Consider the following 17,294-nt stretch of genomic DNA (forward strand, 5'->3'; position numbering starts at 1 on the left):
CTTACTCTTACACTACAGGATTTTCACTTACACTACAGGACTTACACTTACACTACAGGACTTACACTTACACTACAGGATTTACACTTACACTCCAGGATTTATACTTGCACTACAGGATTTACACTTACTCTACAGGACTTGCACTTACACTACAGGATTTAAACTTACACTAGAGGATTTATACTTACACTACAGGACTTACACTTACACTACAGGATTTACACTTACACTACAGGACTTACACTACAGGATTTCCAGTCTTAAATATCAAACATGTTTGATTTTATCAGGGCGGCCCCAGCTGGCTTACAAGTAGATCGGGAGGCTAAAGATTGTATCTTAAATATCTCACACTAAAGGATCATATGGGAAGATAATCAGTTTCGAGCGGCCTCAAATCAGGACCCCCCCCCCTCCCAATTTTCAAGAGGGACAAATTAGACCTAAGATCAGGTCAGTTAACCTCTAACGTGTACTCAGCCTAAATAAGAAGATATGGCAAAATAAGCTTGTAAAAAGAGCTTTACCAACACATTCTACCATCACTCAGATTGTAATGTCGTTAGCTAAAACCCAGGGCAGTTCAGGTTTTATTTGTTTAGCTGTGGGCAAGGTGCTGGCATCACTGAACTGACCACTTTATTCTAGTTTTGAATGGATCTTGGCATTTATCACAAATCACCACAAGTATCAGTAAGATTAAACAAAATCAATAATCTTGAGGATTTGAACTTCAAGCACATGATATTAGAGACAGACGTAGCCAGACCTGCGTGACATGATGTGGAATCTAGACTGACCTTGGGGATATGCAGAGGTGCTGTAGTCTGGTGGCAGGATGAGCGGAGAGCTGGTTGGCATGGGGGTAGCGCTGCTCTCGGAGAAGAAAGGTATGGTGCTCCCAGTGGAGACACAGAACAGAGGTTCATTGGGGTCCCCGTTGTGCTGCTGGTTCTGGGAGAAAATGAGGCCTGGGGCGTAGCTGAAGGCGCTGGGGGAGATGGCTGTGTGGGGGCCCGAGGCGCTCAGCTGGGAGTGGCTCTTGGTGTTGATGGCGTCGCTCTGCGACCCCATGGAACCCATGCCACCCACAGCTCCTTGTTGGTCCTCAGCTGGCGGAGCACTGGGCAAACTATGCACGGGAACTCTACTCCTGGCAGCAGGGCGGGGGGCTGGTTTTGGGACTGGGCGGGGGGGCAAGGGGGGAGTTTGTGGACTCTGTGGGGCTGTTACGAGGGCAGAATTTGGTGTTCCACTTGGGGCAGGGGTTGAAGGAGCTGGTGTGGTAGAGGTGTGCACTCTTTTGTCCAGTGACACATTCCCGATGTGGATGGGTAAAGTCAGCATGACCTCTGGTGATTTAAGGCTGACCTTAGTATCAAGAAATAAACAACCTGTAGTCAGTTTCACAATGGGAAAACTACATTTTTACCCATAGACATCCACCCATCCATTATCCAAACCGCTTATCCTACACAGGGTCGCGGGGATGCTGGAGCCTATCCCAGCAGTCATTGGGCGGCAGGCGGGGAGACACCCTGGACAGGTCGCCAGACCATCACAGGGCTGACACACACATTCACACCTAGGGACAATTTAGTATGGCCGATTCACCTGACCAACATGTCTTTGGACTGTGGGAGGAAACCGGAACACCCGGAGGAAACCCACGCAGACACAGGGAGAACATGCAAACTCCACACAGAGGAAGACCCGGGACAACCCCCAAGGTTGGACTACCCCGGGGCTTGAACCCAAGACCTTCTTGCTGTGAGGCGACCGTGCTAACCACTGTGCCACCGTGCCACCTACCCATAGACAACATGTGTGAAATGCACTTTAATTTTAAATCAACCGAATAAAGTCTGATCATCAAAATGAAAAAAAAAGGAATCCATTAAAAAGGTCAGTCTATAACAAATCACTGGTCTGCATGAAAAGACAGTTCCTCTCTTCCATCGGTCCTGAGTCAGCTTAACTGGTTGGAGAATGGTTATGATGCAGTTGCGGCCCAACAAAGGCTCGCAGCAGAGACTGTAGGGACATGGACCTGCATAGCTCTCTCCCCACCAAAAGACTTTTTGTAGACATGTGTTATGAGTCTTTTAAATGGTACTTTTTAAATCATCACCTTTCTGCTTTTAATAAACGGGCTGATGCACAATCATCCACCAGTTTTTTTTATTCCCCCCCTTTTCTTCCCAATTGTATTCGGCCAATTCCCCCACTCTTCCGAGCCATCCTGGTCACTGCTCCACCCCCTCTGCCAATCTGGGGAGGGCTGCAGACTACCACATGCCTCCTCTGATACATGTGGAGGCTCCAGCCGCTTCTTTTCACCTGACAGTGAGGCGTTTCACCAGGGGGACATAGCGCGTAGGAGAATCACACTATTCCTCCCATTTCCCCCTCCCCCCTGAACAGGTGCCCCGACCGACCAGAGGACGCACTAGTGCAGCGACCAGGACACATACCCACCCACAGACATGGTCAATTGTGTCTGTAGGGACGCCCCGACTATGCCGGAGGTAACATGGGGATTCGACCTGACGAGCCCCGTGTTGGTAGGCAACGGAATAGACCGTTACGCTACCCGGACTCCATCATTGACCATTTTTGTCTGTGTCTCTCTGCCAGGGAACCCTGGCTGTGGCTGAGATTTGCCACAAACATGAAGAACAAAGACTCGATAACCAACATGCAGCTCAGAAGATTCAGTTGACATTTGATCTGAAATCATCTGAACTGACCAAAACCCTGACAAGGACACGAGACAAGTCAACCTGCAACCATCACTCCTTAACTCTACTTTAAAAAGGTGTTTGACATTATAAATGAAATGGTGATGTTATCATTGTCAGTTGTTGTGTTGTGAAACAATTTCATTGTAAAGGTGATGGGGGGGCTCACTTTAACGTAATATTCAATTCTTATGAGGTCACAGCCGGAGAGGGATGACTGCGGCAGTGGAGGTACAATGATCTGTTCCTTCCACTGGGCCTCCTTGTCAGCCTTCACTCCTGCCCCCTCCACCTCCGCTATCGTCCTCAGATCATGGGTGGGCTTCTTGGTCTCATAGGTCACTCTCTGGAACACACACACATATGCAGAGTATGCACAAAAACATCTATGCAAACACACATGGTGACTGCGGACAGGAGCTTTCTCTAAATTTATCATTTTAAAAAAACTCTCAACTTTTACTGCAGGTTTGACAAGCAAACTTTCACACCCCTCACACTCTCTGGCCACAACACACAACCAACTGCACTCCCTGCCTGCCACTTTCCCCTCCCCACCCGCACTCAGGATCTGTGTTGAGGACATGCACCAGCTCTTCCAGAGACAGAAGACCAAGAAGGCACGGGCCCGGATGGTGTGTCACCCTCCTGTCTGAAAATCTGTGCTGACCAGCTGCCCCCATCCTCACACTGATCTTCAACAGATCACTAGAGCTGTGCGAGTCCCCTCCTGCTTCAAGAGCTCTACTATCATCCCAGTCCCCAAGAAACCATATCACAGGATTAAATGACTACAGGCCCGTTGCCCGAACGTCTGTGGTCATGAAATATTTCAAGACAATGGTGTTGCCCCACCTGAAAGGACTCACAGGCCCGCTGCTCGACCCCCTGCAGTTGTCCTACGAAGCAAACAAGTCAGTGGTTGATGCAGTCAACATGGGATTGCACTACACCTTCAAACACCTCGGCTCCCCAGGGACATATGCAAGGGTCCTGTTTGTGGACTTCAGTTCAGCGTTCAACACTGTCATCCCAGATATCCCCCACTCCAAACTCACCCGGCTCACTGTACCAGGCCCCATCTGCCAGTGGATTAAAACCTTCCTGACAGACAGGAGGCAGCTGGTGAGGCTGGGGAAAATCACATCCAGCATCTGAACAATCAGCACTGGCACTCCCCAGGGATGTGTACTCTCCCCTCTACTCTTCTCCCTCTATATAAATGACTGCATCTCAGGAGGCCTGTCTGCTAAACCCCCAAAGTTTGCGGACGACACAACCATCATTGGCCTTATCCGGGATGGTGATGAGTCTGCTTCTACATGGGAGGTTGATCAGCTGCCCCTCTGGTGCAGCCACAACAACATGAAGCTAAACACACTCAAAACTGTGGAGATGACAGTGGACTTCAGGAGGAGCCTGCCAACACTGCCCCCCCACCATACTCAACAGCATGGTGTCTGCGGTGAAAACCTACAGATTTCTGGGTTCCACAATCTCCCAGGACCTAAGGTGGACATCCAACACAGACACAATTATCAAAAAGGCCCAGCAGAGGATGTACTTTCTCTGCTAGCTCAGGAAGTTCAACCTGCCTCAGGATCTGTTGATTCAGTGCTACACTGCAATAATCCAGTCTGTCCTCTGCACATCCATCACTGTCTGGTTTGGATCGGCCACCAAACAGGACAGGGACAGACTACAATGGACAGTTAAGTCTGCAGAGAACATCGTTGGTGCCAACCTGCCCTCCATTCAGGACTTATACACTGCCAGACTTAGGAAACGGGCAGGCAACATCACTGCAGACCCATCACACCCTGGTCACAACCTGTTCCAACTCCTCCCCTCTGGTAGGCACTACAGAGCACTGTACCCCAAAACAACCAGATATAAAAACAGTTTCTTTCTGTGGGCTGTCATTCAAATGAATGCTTAATACTGTCAATAAATTGCATATACTGTACTGTACATTGTATACTGGTACACTCTGTCATGTCCATCTACCTCAGGCATGTATGTAAGTAACCTGCTAACATCTATTTCAGCATCTCTGATATATTCTCTGCACCACTGCACCTTATCACCTCTTATTTCAACTGTATAAGTCAATCCTTGTGTATATATCCGAAGATTGTTGTGTTGTTATTCAATGTTAAGTACACAGAGAGCAATGAAATCGGAGTCAAATTCCATGTCGTGCAAACCTACATGGCCAATAAAACCTCATTCTGATTCTAAAAGCCTTGGGGCTGGTTGCACCAGTTATGTGTCCTTACTAAGTCTAATTGTCACATAAGTATTAAACCAGCCCGAATTTACACCAAACTACATAAAAATGTTAATACTTAGTTATCATTAAGAACTTAGTAGTTACTAAAGTCTTACACATACCAGTTAGGAGGTGTAGTCATTGGAGTTAGCCAATGGAGAACTGTAACATTTTATCAATACGACAGTAATAGCGCCAACAGGTCAAATTTAAAACAACAACAAATATAATGTCCAGCTTAGACCATTTTGAATTAACTATTAAATATACAAGGAAAATATTCGTTGTCAATGAGTTTTACTGATATAGACTGCTTGCCTTGATTTATACGATGATGCGGACATCGGCTTGTTAGGCAGGAGGTATGAAGTTCCATATTTACACGTGTGAACGATTTTTGATTGGCTGGCTGCTGTGATGTTTGCCTAGCAACTAGTTTACACATTACTAAGGCTGTACTAGCTATGGCATTCCTTGCATTTGAATGGTGCTACCCATTCCATTCCATCCATTATCCAAACCGCTTATCCTGCTCTCAGGGTCGCGGGGATTCTGGAGCCTATCCCAGCGGTCATTGGGCAGCAGGCAGGAAGACACCCTGGACAGGCCGCCAGACCGTCACAGAGCTGACACACATTCACACCTAGGGACAATTTAGTATGGCCGATTCACCTGACCTACATGTCATTGGACTGTGGGAGGAAACCGGAGCATCCGGGGGAAACCCACGCAGACACGAGGAGAACATGCAAACTCCACACAGAGGACGACCTGGGACGACCCCCAAGGTTGGACTATCTCGGGGCTCGAACCCAGGACCTTCTTGCTTTGAGGCGACTGCGCTAACCACTGCACCATGGTGCCGCTCAAAACAGTGGTGACAATTTGGTGCTACCCAAATTGTTAAAATTACTAGTTTACAACTTACTGATTAATACTACAACTTACTGATTAATACTAAGAACTTAGTAAAGAAAGACTTCACACACAGTTACACATTTACAAATGACTGGTGCAGCCCTGTCAAGAGTATGTACCTGGATTAAGCTGGCTGCCACAGAACCAGTCGTCTTCCCCGACTGGTTGTGGATGTTAGCAGTAAGCATGATGACCTGACCCGGTGTGTAACCCTTCATGTCGGTCTCGGCCTTCAATACCACAGTGCCCGTCTTCACCAGCAGGTAGGTAAACTGTCTGGTCACAGCTGAGGAATTGGGTCCCTGCATGGAGCAGTGATCACATCAGGGGCTTAAAATTACAAGCAGTGATGTCAAAGCACGATTTTGCAAAGAAACGCCACCTCACCAGCATGTCGGGCAGCTCGTTGAGGTTGAGCAGACGCAGCAGGTAAAAAGGCTTCTCCGCCTTATAGTCCTTGGCAAATCGAGGCGTGTCAACGCAAGCCCTCACTCTGTATATGATTTTTCCATAGTTGCCTTCAAAAGACGTTGGAGCGGAGGCTGTGGGAAACAAGTCAGATCAGAATAATATAGGAATTTTTGGACTGTGTTGCAAATTTACTGAATGGACTGTGTTGTTGACTTTTTTTTTCTTTGTGGTGTCGTTTTGTTTTGGTTATGTGTTTTTTGTCTTTTGTGTTGCACCGCTGTGGGCTGGGAGAAACAAAATTTTGTCTCCTTTGTGTACACAAGTATGAGATGAATGAAATGACAATAAATTGTTCCTGATTCCTGATTAGGTGTTGGGTAGTAGTGGTAGATGAGTAGTGGAGGGGGGCAGAGCCCAGATTTGCGCCCCTCCACAGAAGCTGAATGGGACGGTAACAAGTGAAGACTTCTGTTCTCAAAAATTAGCATGTGGAAAACAAGTCAGATCAGAATAAATATGCTGTGTGTGTTCACAGTGCCTTGCACATTTCCAGTTTCAATCGTCTATACTTTTTCAGAATGGATTTCCAGATTTTGCCCTTTTTGCCCTCCAATATGTTTACCTGATGATTCTTAAGCAGGTCATACTAAATTACCATGTGGGGATTATTATCAAAAATGAAAAATACATTAATATGTAAAATGAGAATATATAGGCAACAGCATGAAAATGTATACACAAGTAGTTGGCGTCCGGGTAGCGTAGCAGTCTATTCCGTTACCAACCAACATGGGGATCACCGGTTCGAATCCCCCATGTTATGTCCGGCTTGGTTGGGCGTCCCTACAGACACAATTGGCCGTGTCTGCGGGTGGGGAGCCGGATGTGGCTATGTGTCCTGGTCGCTGCACTAGCGCCTCCTCTGGTCGGTCAGAGAGCTTGTTCGGGGGGAATGGCGTGATCCTCCCACGCGCTATGTCCCCTTGGTGAAAGTCCTCACTGTCAGGTGAAAAGAAGCGGCTGGTGACTCCACATGTATCGGAGGAGACATGTGGTAATCTGCAGTCCTTCCCGGATCAGCAGAGGGGGTGAAGCAGGGACCGGGACGGCTTGAAAGAGTGGGGCAATTGGCCAGATACAATTGGGGAGAAAAAGGGGGGAAGCGTATACGCAAGTAATGGGGAAAAAGACTTTTTTTCCATAGGTTTTTTTCATCTTAGAATTGATTAAACTGTTGAATTAAACGCCACAGCAGCAGCAGCTCATTATCAGTCAAATCAGTCAGATCCCTCCATCACCAACTTCCTTTACAAGAAATTACAGTTAGTCAATATATTTAAATAAATTAAGCAAATTGTTGAACATAACTGAACCAACTTTGTCCCACTTTCTCAGACTTGACCAATTCCAGAACTTTTAATGCCTGTGCAAATTATCAACTACATTTTCCATATTTTGCAGGACTTTAACAGTGCTTGGCAGCACTAGTCACATGTGCACATGATTTTCATTTGGAAGGACCCGGGGGTTTTCAGTGGGCGCAAACAGACGCTCACGCATACCTCAGATGATTAAAAGACCGGTCGGGTTGGTTGGAGTTTCTCTATCACCAGTCATTGTTGAGAGCACTTTACTTGCACATGGACTCCATGTGGTAAGTAGGCCAACAAAACAGGTGGAGGGGTGGAAACAAGTGACATCATACCAACGTGCTGTCATAACAGAGCTTGACGACAGTGGTCTGTTACAGCACCATTGTCTGTCTTACAAGAATGGAATAAAATTGTGTCAATTACCACAATTTGTTTTTTAAAAAAAATTCAGGGGCATCTGGGTAGTGTAGCGGTCTATTCCGTTGACTACCAACATGGTGATAACCGGTTCGAATCCCCGTCTTACCTCCGGCTTGGTCGGGCGTCCCCACAGACACAATTGGCCGGGTCTGCAGGTGGGAAGCCAGATGATGTGGGTATGTGTCCTGGTCGCTGCACTAGCGCCTCATCTGGTCGGTCGGGGCGACTGTTCGGGGGAGGGGGAACTGGGGGGAATAGCGTGATCCTCCTACGTGCTACGTCCCCCTGGTGAAACTCCTCACTGTCAGGTGAAAAGAAGCGGCTGGTGACTCCACATGTATTGGAGGAGACATGTGGCAGTCTGCAGCCCTCCCCGGATCGGCAGAGGAGGTGGAGCAGTGACCGGGACGGCTTGGAAGAGTGGAGCAATTGGCCAAGTACAACTGGGGAGAAAAAAGGGGGGGGGGGCAGGAAAAAAAATCCAAAAAAAAAAAGGATGCGGAAGCGGGTGGGCTATGCCGACTGCTGGCCTGTGCAGACCGGCAGTTCCGACAGTCGTTCTGGCTGGCGTTAGTTCTCTGGACAGAGGAATTTTTGGACTGTGTTGCAAATTTACTGAATGGACTGTGTTGTTGACTTTTTTTTTTCTTTGTGGTGTCGTTTTGTTTTGGTTATGTGTTTTTTGTCTTTTGTGTTGCACTGCTGTGGGCTGGGAGAAACAAAATTTTGTCTCTTTTGTGTACACAAGTACATGAATGAGAGGACAATAAATTGTTCCTGATTAGGTGTTGGGTGGTAGTGGTAGATGAGTAGTGGAGGGGGGCAGAGCCCAGATTTGCCCCCCTCCACAGAAGATGAATGGGACGGTAACAAGTGAAGACTTCTGTTCTCAAAAATTAGCATGTAGCACTTTTGGAAAAAACAAACCGCTACCTTAAGTTTGTCACTAAGGATCATCTTTGCAAGTTGTACATTTATTTTTTTAGGTCAAAATAATTTGCTTAGCTTCAGCCCAAGGTAAGGGACAAAACAGTTTCCTGGCTAGACAGGAAATGTATCTAGTATACACATATCTGTCCATGCAACAAAAACAGTGCTGATGGTATGAAACTTATTTGGGGGAAAGTTGATCTCCTGTCAAATCTAATGAGACAATGATAGTTTACCACATGACTACCAGTGAGGTAGGGGCAAGGACTCAGGTCAGTGTGAGATTTTTGCTATGGCAGAACTGGGGTATATATGAACAGGTCTGGACATGTCCTGCCCGACAAGCAAATGCAGAGACGAGACACACGAGGAGAGTCTGCAGCGACAGGTGGTAATACCCATCACTCGCCGCCCCCATACCTGGTATGACGAACTTGAAGGGGAAGCAGTGGTCTCCTTGTTTCAAGGTTCCTAGGACACAGGGACACAGAAAATCATCTGTCAGTAGCTCAGGAACACTTGACAATAGCTCTATTGTTCCTTCCTAAGAGGCAGCGTAAGTAAGCCGCAGGCTCCAGATGGTGACTACACACAAAGCAATGTCACGGAGGCTCCATCACAATACGGCAATTACAGGAGAAATGCCCGCAGCTAAGTTTTTCCACTTCTTTAAATCCCCCCCCCCCCCCCAGTTTCCCTTAAACTGGTGGAAGGTTCCAGTTGAAATGTCTTCTGCAAGGACATTTTCAAAGGCAGTTTTAACAATAATTTCAACAAGATCAATGATAAACAAAAAGTGCTCAACACATCTGAACAGGGCCTTTGTGTTTGCTTTAGTCAAGTTTAAAATCACTGTAATTTTCCCAATTGGAAAATTAGGCTCAAGAGTAATAGTAATTATAGTTGTAGTAGTAGTAGTGGTAGTGGTAGTAGTAGTAGCAGTAATAGTGGTAGTAGTAGTAATAAATGATGATAATCACCATCATCATTGCCACTGCCACATGGAAGTACACTACATGGCCAAAAGTATGTGGACACCAGAACATCACACCGGTATGTGCTCGTCGAACATCTCATTCCAAAACCATGGGCATTAATATGGAGCTGGTCCCCCTCCCCCTTTGCTGCTGTAATAATAGCCTCCACTCCTCTGGGAGGGCTTTCCACTGGACTTTTAGCTGCAGGGATCTGCTCCCATCCAGCCACAAGAGCATTAGTGAGGTCGGGCACTGATGTTGGGGAGAAGGCCTGGCTCACAGTCTGCATTCCAATTCATCCCAAAGGTGTTGGAGGGGGTTGAGGTCAGGGCTCTCTGTGCAGGCCAGTCAAGTTCTCCCACACAAAACTCAGCAAACCAAGTCTTTACATACCTCACTTTGTACACTGGGGTATTGTCATACTGAAACAGGAAAGGGCCTTCCCCAAACTGTGGCCAAAAAATTGGAAGCTCACAATTCTCTAGAATGTCATTCTATGCTATAGCATTAAAAAAAAATTTTTTTTGTCATTCATCTTCAGCCGCTTTTCCGGGGTCGGGTCATGGTGGCAGCAAGCTAAGTAGGGCACTCCAGACGTCCCTCTCCCCAGTAATGTTGTTCAGTTCCTCCTGGGGATCCCAAGGTGTTCCCAGGCCAGATTGGACATGCAGTCCCTCCAGCGAGTTCTGGGTCTACCTTGGGGTCTCCTCCCAATTGGCCGTACCTGGTAAACCTCCAAAGGAAGGCACCCAGGGGGCATCCTAATCAGATGTCCGCATTAAGATTTCCCTTCACTGGAACAAGGGGCCTGAGCACAAACCATCAAACAAATGTAACATGCAAAAGCTCGTTCTAACCAGTCTAGAGTTCTACACGGTTAGAAGTTCGTGCCATAGCCAGTACCTTTGTCCACCAGGGAGATGGTGCTGTTGAAGTACTTTTCCTCCGTGGTCCACGCCGTGTCGTTAACCTTGTGGGTGATGCCACAGAAGCCATTGCAGTTCACTTTGATGTCTGCATGGAGAAAAATACAGAGTTACACACAGTGTATATCCATTCAACTGGGGCATCTTTGGTTTTGAGGTTAGTGAGACCGGCTCGTGGATAAAATCTCACTGCTTCTGATCACCGACCAGCTGAAATAATATAGATGTAGAGAAAAACAATGAGAAACTCTCTTATTTACCTAGATCACCGATATACTCCTGTTCAAGTCCCTCGGCCTACTCATCAGCTCCACAGGGAAACTGCGAGACTGACTGCCATTACGTCTGATAAAAAAGTGCTTTTAACTATTTTAACAGTTTTTAATTGTAAATTACAATATGTAAGACAAGAACAGGTACATCACTGTCCCTACAAGACCTGCTTTTCCATGCTGCAGCTGAAATTTTTTTTACAAATTATTTTGTTAAGCACTTTTTCCCACAGGCGAGGCAGACGCCATACTATATCTAACAGTTTGGGCAGTGCAAGGCCAAAAAAGTAAATGATGTGTAAATGAATAGTTACCTCACAAGGATAAAGTATTTGATATATCAGACAGTGGCATTCTGATGATATTTGTTTTAAAAAATCTAACAGACTGCAGTATCAGATGCCTGCTAACTATTTGGAGTTTAACATGAAAATCTTTTAACACATTAAAGCTACTTTTTTTTGGATTGTTTCCCCCCTTTTCTCTTTAATTGTATCCGAGCCATCCCGGTCGCTGCTCCACCCCCTCTGCCGATCCGGGGAGGGCTGCAGACTACTACCACATGCCTCCTCCCATACATGTGGAGTCGCCAGCCGCTTCTTTTCACCTGACAGTGAGGAGTTTCACCAGGGGGCCATAGCGCATGGGAGGATCACGCTATTCTCCCCAATCCCCCCCCCCCGAACTGGCGCCCCGACTGACAGAGAAGGCGCTAGCGCAGTGACCAGGACACACACCCACATCGGGCTCCCCACCCACAGAGGTAACGCGGGGATTCGATCCGGCGATCCCCGTGTTGGTAGGCAACGGAATAGACCGCCACGCTACCCGGACGCCCCCAAATTCATTATCAGTGAAAACCGTCTGCATCTGCACGGCAATCCATTTGAAGTCAAGATTTTATTTTTACCTATCACCCCACAAAAAATAGACATTTGCCAAATATAAGTGTGTCAAGTCAGAATGACAAACTACACATATCTGCCAAACAATCTGACCAGACAAAATGTCATGCTGCCTCATCAAAATGCAGTTCTGACTAAATGATTTACTGACCTTGGCAAATCAATAACAGATATCTGCTATAGACTGGCCAGCAATAAACATAATGATTATACCAGTTCTTCATTCAGTTGTTTGTAGAATGTTATATACCCAAAATATTATTTCCACAAAAAGTGATTTACATACAACTGAATTCTGACTGGTCAAAAAAGTCTACTACTACTATTACTACTACTACTTCTTTTGGCTGCTCCCGTTAGGGGGCGCCACAGCGGATCATCCATTTCCATCTCTTCCTGTCTTCTGTATCTTCCTGTCACACCAGCCACCTGCATGTCCTCCCTCATCACATTCATAAACCTCCTCTTTGGCCTTCCTCTTCTCCTCTTCCCTGGCACCTCCATATTCAGCATCCTTCTCCCAACATACCCAGCATCTCTCCTCCACACATGTCCAAGCCATCTCAATCTTGCCTCTCTTGCTTTGCCTCCAAACCGTCCAACCTGAGCTGCCCCTCTAATATACTCATTCCTAATCCTGTCCTTCTTCATCACTCCCAATGAAAATCTTAGCATCTTCAACTCTGCCACCTCCAGCTCCACCTCCTGTCTTCGTCAGTGCCACTGTGTCCAAACCATATAACATAGCTGGTCTCACTACCATCTTGTAAACCTTCCCTTTAACTCTTGCTGGTACCCTTCTGTTGCAAATCACTCCTGAAACTCTTCTCCACCTACTCCACCCTGCCTGCACTCTCTTCTGCGCCTCTCTCCTGCACTCCCCGTTACTTTGGACAGTCGACCCCAAGTATTTAAACTCATACACCTTCGTCACCTCCACTCCTTACATCCTCACCATTCCACTGTCCTCCCTCTCATTCATGCATAGGTATTCCATCTTGCTCCTACTGACTTTCATTCCTCTTCTCTCCAGTGCATACCTCCACCTCTCCAGGCTCTCCTCAGCCTGCACCCTACTCTCACTACAGATCACAATGTCATCCTCAAACATTATAGTCCATGGAGACTCCTGCCTGATCTTGTCCGTCAACCTGTCCATCACCATTGCAAACAAGAAAGGGCTCAGAGCTGATCCTTGATGTAATCCCACCTCCACCTTGAACCCATCTGTCATTCCAACTGCACACCTCACCACTGTCACACTTCCCTCATACATATCCTGCACCACTCCTACATACTTCTCTGCCACTCCCGACTTCCTCATATAATACCACACCTCCTCTCTCGGCACCCTGTCATATGCTTTCTCTAATCCACAAAGACACAATGTAACTCCTTCTGACCTCCTCTATACTTCTCCATCAACATTCTCAAAGCAAACAAAATTTATAATTTCAATTAAAAAAAACATGAGGAAAACTCCCATTTTTATCCTTAGGAAGTGGCGATGGTATAGTTTAGACTTCCTGTTGGCTGATAATGCAGTTGCCTGGAGCCGTGTGCATCCTTATATTTTTAATCTTTAAGAACCAAAGAAAGAAAGTTGTTATTGAATACAGTTTTGGCAAAGGCCTCCATCATTTTAGAGTTAGCCCTGAGGATAATGTACTCAGCTGTCTGGAGATATGAAAATAACAGAGGAGGTGGAGGCAATGCCACAACACTCCAACAGACACCCTACTGAACACCTCAGATAGCAGTATCCCTCAAGTACACAACAACACTTGAATCTCACAACATGAGACAAGTTAGATATTCTGCCCTGATTGTGACTAAGCAAGACTTTATTGTCATTAGTCACAATCAGTGACAGACTGGCCATCTAGCAACAAGGTGGGCAAATGCCAGAAGGGCCACCCAACCATGGGCCGCTCAGAATGGATTATTACATATATATATATATATATATATACACTACCGTTCAAAAGTTTGGGATCACCCAAACAATTTCGTGTTTTCCATGAAAAGTCACACTTATTTACCACCATATGTTGTGAAATGAATAGAAAATAGAGTCAAGACATTGACAAGGTTAGAAATAATGATTTGTATTTGAAATAAGATTTTTTTTACATCAAACTTTGCTTTCGTCAAAGAATCCTCCATTTGCAGCAATTACAGCATTGCAGACCTTTGGCATTCTAGCTGTTAATTTGTTGAGGTAATCTGGAGAAATTGCACCCCACGCTTCCAGAAGCAGCTCCCACAAGTTGGATTGGTTGGATGGGCACTTCTTTGAGCAGATTGAGTTTCTGGAGCATCACATTTGTGGGGTCAATTAAACGCTCAAAATGGCCAGAAAAAGAGAATTTTCATCTGAAACTCGACAGTCTATTCTTGTTCTTAGAAATGAAGGCTATTCCATGCGAGAAATTGCTAAGAAATTGAAGATTTCCTACACCGGTGTGTACTACTCCCTTCAGAGGACAGCACAAACAGGCTCTAACAGGTACTATTTAATGAAGATGCCAGTTGGGGACCTGTGAGGCGTCTGTTTCTCAAACTAGAGACTCTAATGTACTTATCTTCTTGCTCAGTTGTGCAATGCGGCCTCCCACTTCTTTTTCTACTCTGGTTAGAGCCTGTTTGTGCTGTCCTCTGAAGGGAGTAGTACACACCGGTGTAGGAAATCTTCAATTTCTTAGCAATTTCTCGCATGGAATAGCCTTCATTTCTAAGAACAAGAATAGACTGTCGAGTTTCAGATGAAAATTCTCTTTTTCTGGCCATTTTGAGCGTTTAATTGACCCCGCAAATGTGATGCTCCAGAAACTCAATCTGCTCAAAGAAGTGCCCATCCAACCAATCCAACTTGTGGGAGCTGCTTCTGGAAGCGTGGGGTGCAATTTCTCCAGATTACCTCAACAAATTAACAGCTAGAATGCCAAAGGTCTGCAATGCTGTAATTGCTGCAAATGGAGGATTCTTTGACGAAAGCAAAGTTTGATGTAAAAAAAATCTTATTTCAAATACAAATCATTATTTCTAACCTTGTCAATGTCTTGACTCTATTTTCTATTCATTTCACAACATATGGTGGTGAATAAGTGTGACTTTTCATGGAAAACACAAAATTGTTTGGGTGATCCCAAACTTTTGAACGGTAGTGTATATATATATATATATATATATATATATATATATATATAATTTTTTTAAAAAACCCGAGATGAAATGAATACATAATGTTATCTTTGATAACTTTATTCAAAATAACTTACTATTTCAGTGGCCCAAAACATTTTCCATCACCCCTAAACACTGTGCTGCGTGGCACTCTTTTTGTGTTTTATATTATGTACTGTGGCCGAACTGCGCTCTTTTCATGTTTCGGTGAAATTGTATATTATGTACTGTGGCAAAATGTCTAGTCTATGTATTTTTGTTAAATGAGTCTTTTCAATTTACTAGTGGAGCGTATCATGATGTGTAGCCCCTGTTTACTATTCTGCCGGTCTGAGATTGCATTCATTTAGTGTGTGTTGGTTGCATACATGTTCTTTGTACTGAATTTCAACATTCTAGATAAGTCTGTATGGTTCCCCCCTTTTTTTCTCCCCAATTATATCTGGCCAATTACCCCACTCTTCCGAGCCATCCCAGTCGCTGCGCCACCCCCTCTGCCAATCTGGGGAGGGCTGCAGACTACCACATGCCTCCTCCCATACATGTGGAGTCACCAGCCGCTTCTTTTCACCTGACAGTAAGGAGTTTCACCAGGGGGACGTAGTGGCACGTGGGAGGATCACGCTATTCCCTCCAGCCCCCCCACCCCCGAACAGGTGCCCCGACCAACCAGAGGAGTCGCTAGTGCAGCAACCAGGACACATACCCACATCCAGCTCCCCACCCGCAGGCACGGCCAATTGTGTCTGTAGAGATGCCCGACCAAGCCGGAGGTATCACGGGGATTCAAATCGAAGAGCCTTGTGTTGGTAGGCAACGGAATAGACCGCTACGCTACCCAGACGCCTTGTCTGTATGGTTTTTATCTCAAGCTGTCCATGGTAACAAAATGGGTTGGTGCTGGGTTTGGAAAAGGGCCAGTTGTAAATTGCCAATGCCAGGGCCATTTTTTTGACTACAGTACATCATTAGTCACAAGGAAATTTTCAATATGGGATTCTGATGAGTCAGAAGATCATTCAAGTTTCCACCAGGTACAGTTACAAGCCACTATATCCATATTGTTTTATTAACAAGCCATGGTAGTATTTTGACATCATATCTAGAATAAGCAGCCACCATTCTGACTCGTCATAATGTGTTTATGGACCTCCCATGTGACTATTATGCCTTGTTAAAATTACATTATAAATCTGTTGCCTGGAATCATACCAGTCAAACAAGCCTGATATCAAACCACCATTCTCTCAGTTGACTAAATGCTGATTGACACATGCCACAGCTTCTAAGATGTTGTTCTCTAGCAGCTGGCCTGGTGGCACTCACACAGCCTGACCGGCGCCACTGGAGGAGGAGTGTAAACAGGCCTGGGCCCCTACACAGGCGTCAAACTCCCAGACACCAAAAACAATTAGGTTTTCTCTGGGGAGCAGTTTCTCTTTCCAGCTGAGCATGAATCAGGGGAATAGTCACTAAAAAGAGAGTTACAATTTTTTTTTCTTTAGTTGTAAAAGACATATTTCAACTTCAACAGAACCACCTTTTCTGTAGGCATCTGAACTTTTTACGAGTCCCGCTGTGACAACTGCACCCACTTGCTTCCTTCCTCATGGGAATTACAGTGTCATCTAGGTGACCCCCCCACCCCCTTAAGTTTTTTAAATAAACTTTATTTACAAAATTGAACGTACAAAATGTTCACAATTTCATCAAGGCAATGCATGCTCGAGGTACTGATAAATCATAATATATAAAAAAATACATAAAAGGATAAAGAAATAAAATAAATACAGACACAAACAAAATTAAATTAAAATAAATTACAAATCAGATTAAATCAAATTAATTGCACAAGGCTCTAGTTTTCACAGCTTTAGTAGCATTTTAGTGTGTCCAGGTAGGATTTTAAGTAAGATGAAAACAGTAAGATTGAGTTTCTGTTTCGCAAATTTGCTGGCGT

General features: G+C 45.4%; 1 protein-coding gene across 1 annotated transcript in view; it reads right to left on the reverse strand.

Moving 5' to 3' along the window:
- The window catches only part of LOC130120875 (arrestin domain-containing protein 1-like), a 28,335-nt gene that overhangs the window by 8,696 nt on the left and 2,345 nt on the right, over positions 1-17,294 (reverse strand). Inside the window, exons 2-7 of the mRNA XM_056289680.1 lie at positions 10,949-11,059; positions 9,489-9,539; positions 6,322-6,476; positions 6,054-6,236; positions 2,914-3,090; positions 804-1,374 (exon numbers count right to left, since the gene is read on the reverse strand). Coding sequence (XP_056145655.1) covers positions 804-1,374; positions 2,914-3,090; positions 6,054-6,236; positions 6,322-6,476; positions 9,489-9,539; positions 10,949-11,059 — 1,248 coding nt within the window. The remainder of the gene's footprint in view (positions 1-803; positions 1,375-2,913; positions 3,091-6,053; positions 6,237-6,321; positions 6,477-9,488; positions 9,540-10,948; positions 11,060-17,294) is intronic.

Source organism: Lampris incognitus, chromosome 1, assembly GCF_029633865.1.
Source record: "Lampris incognitus isolate fLamInc1 chromosome 1, fLamInc1.hap2, whole genome shotgun sequence".
NCBI classification, from domain to species: Eukaryota; Metazoa; Chordata; class Actinopteri; order Lampriformes; family Lampridae; genus Lampris; species Lampris incognitus.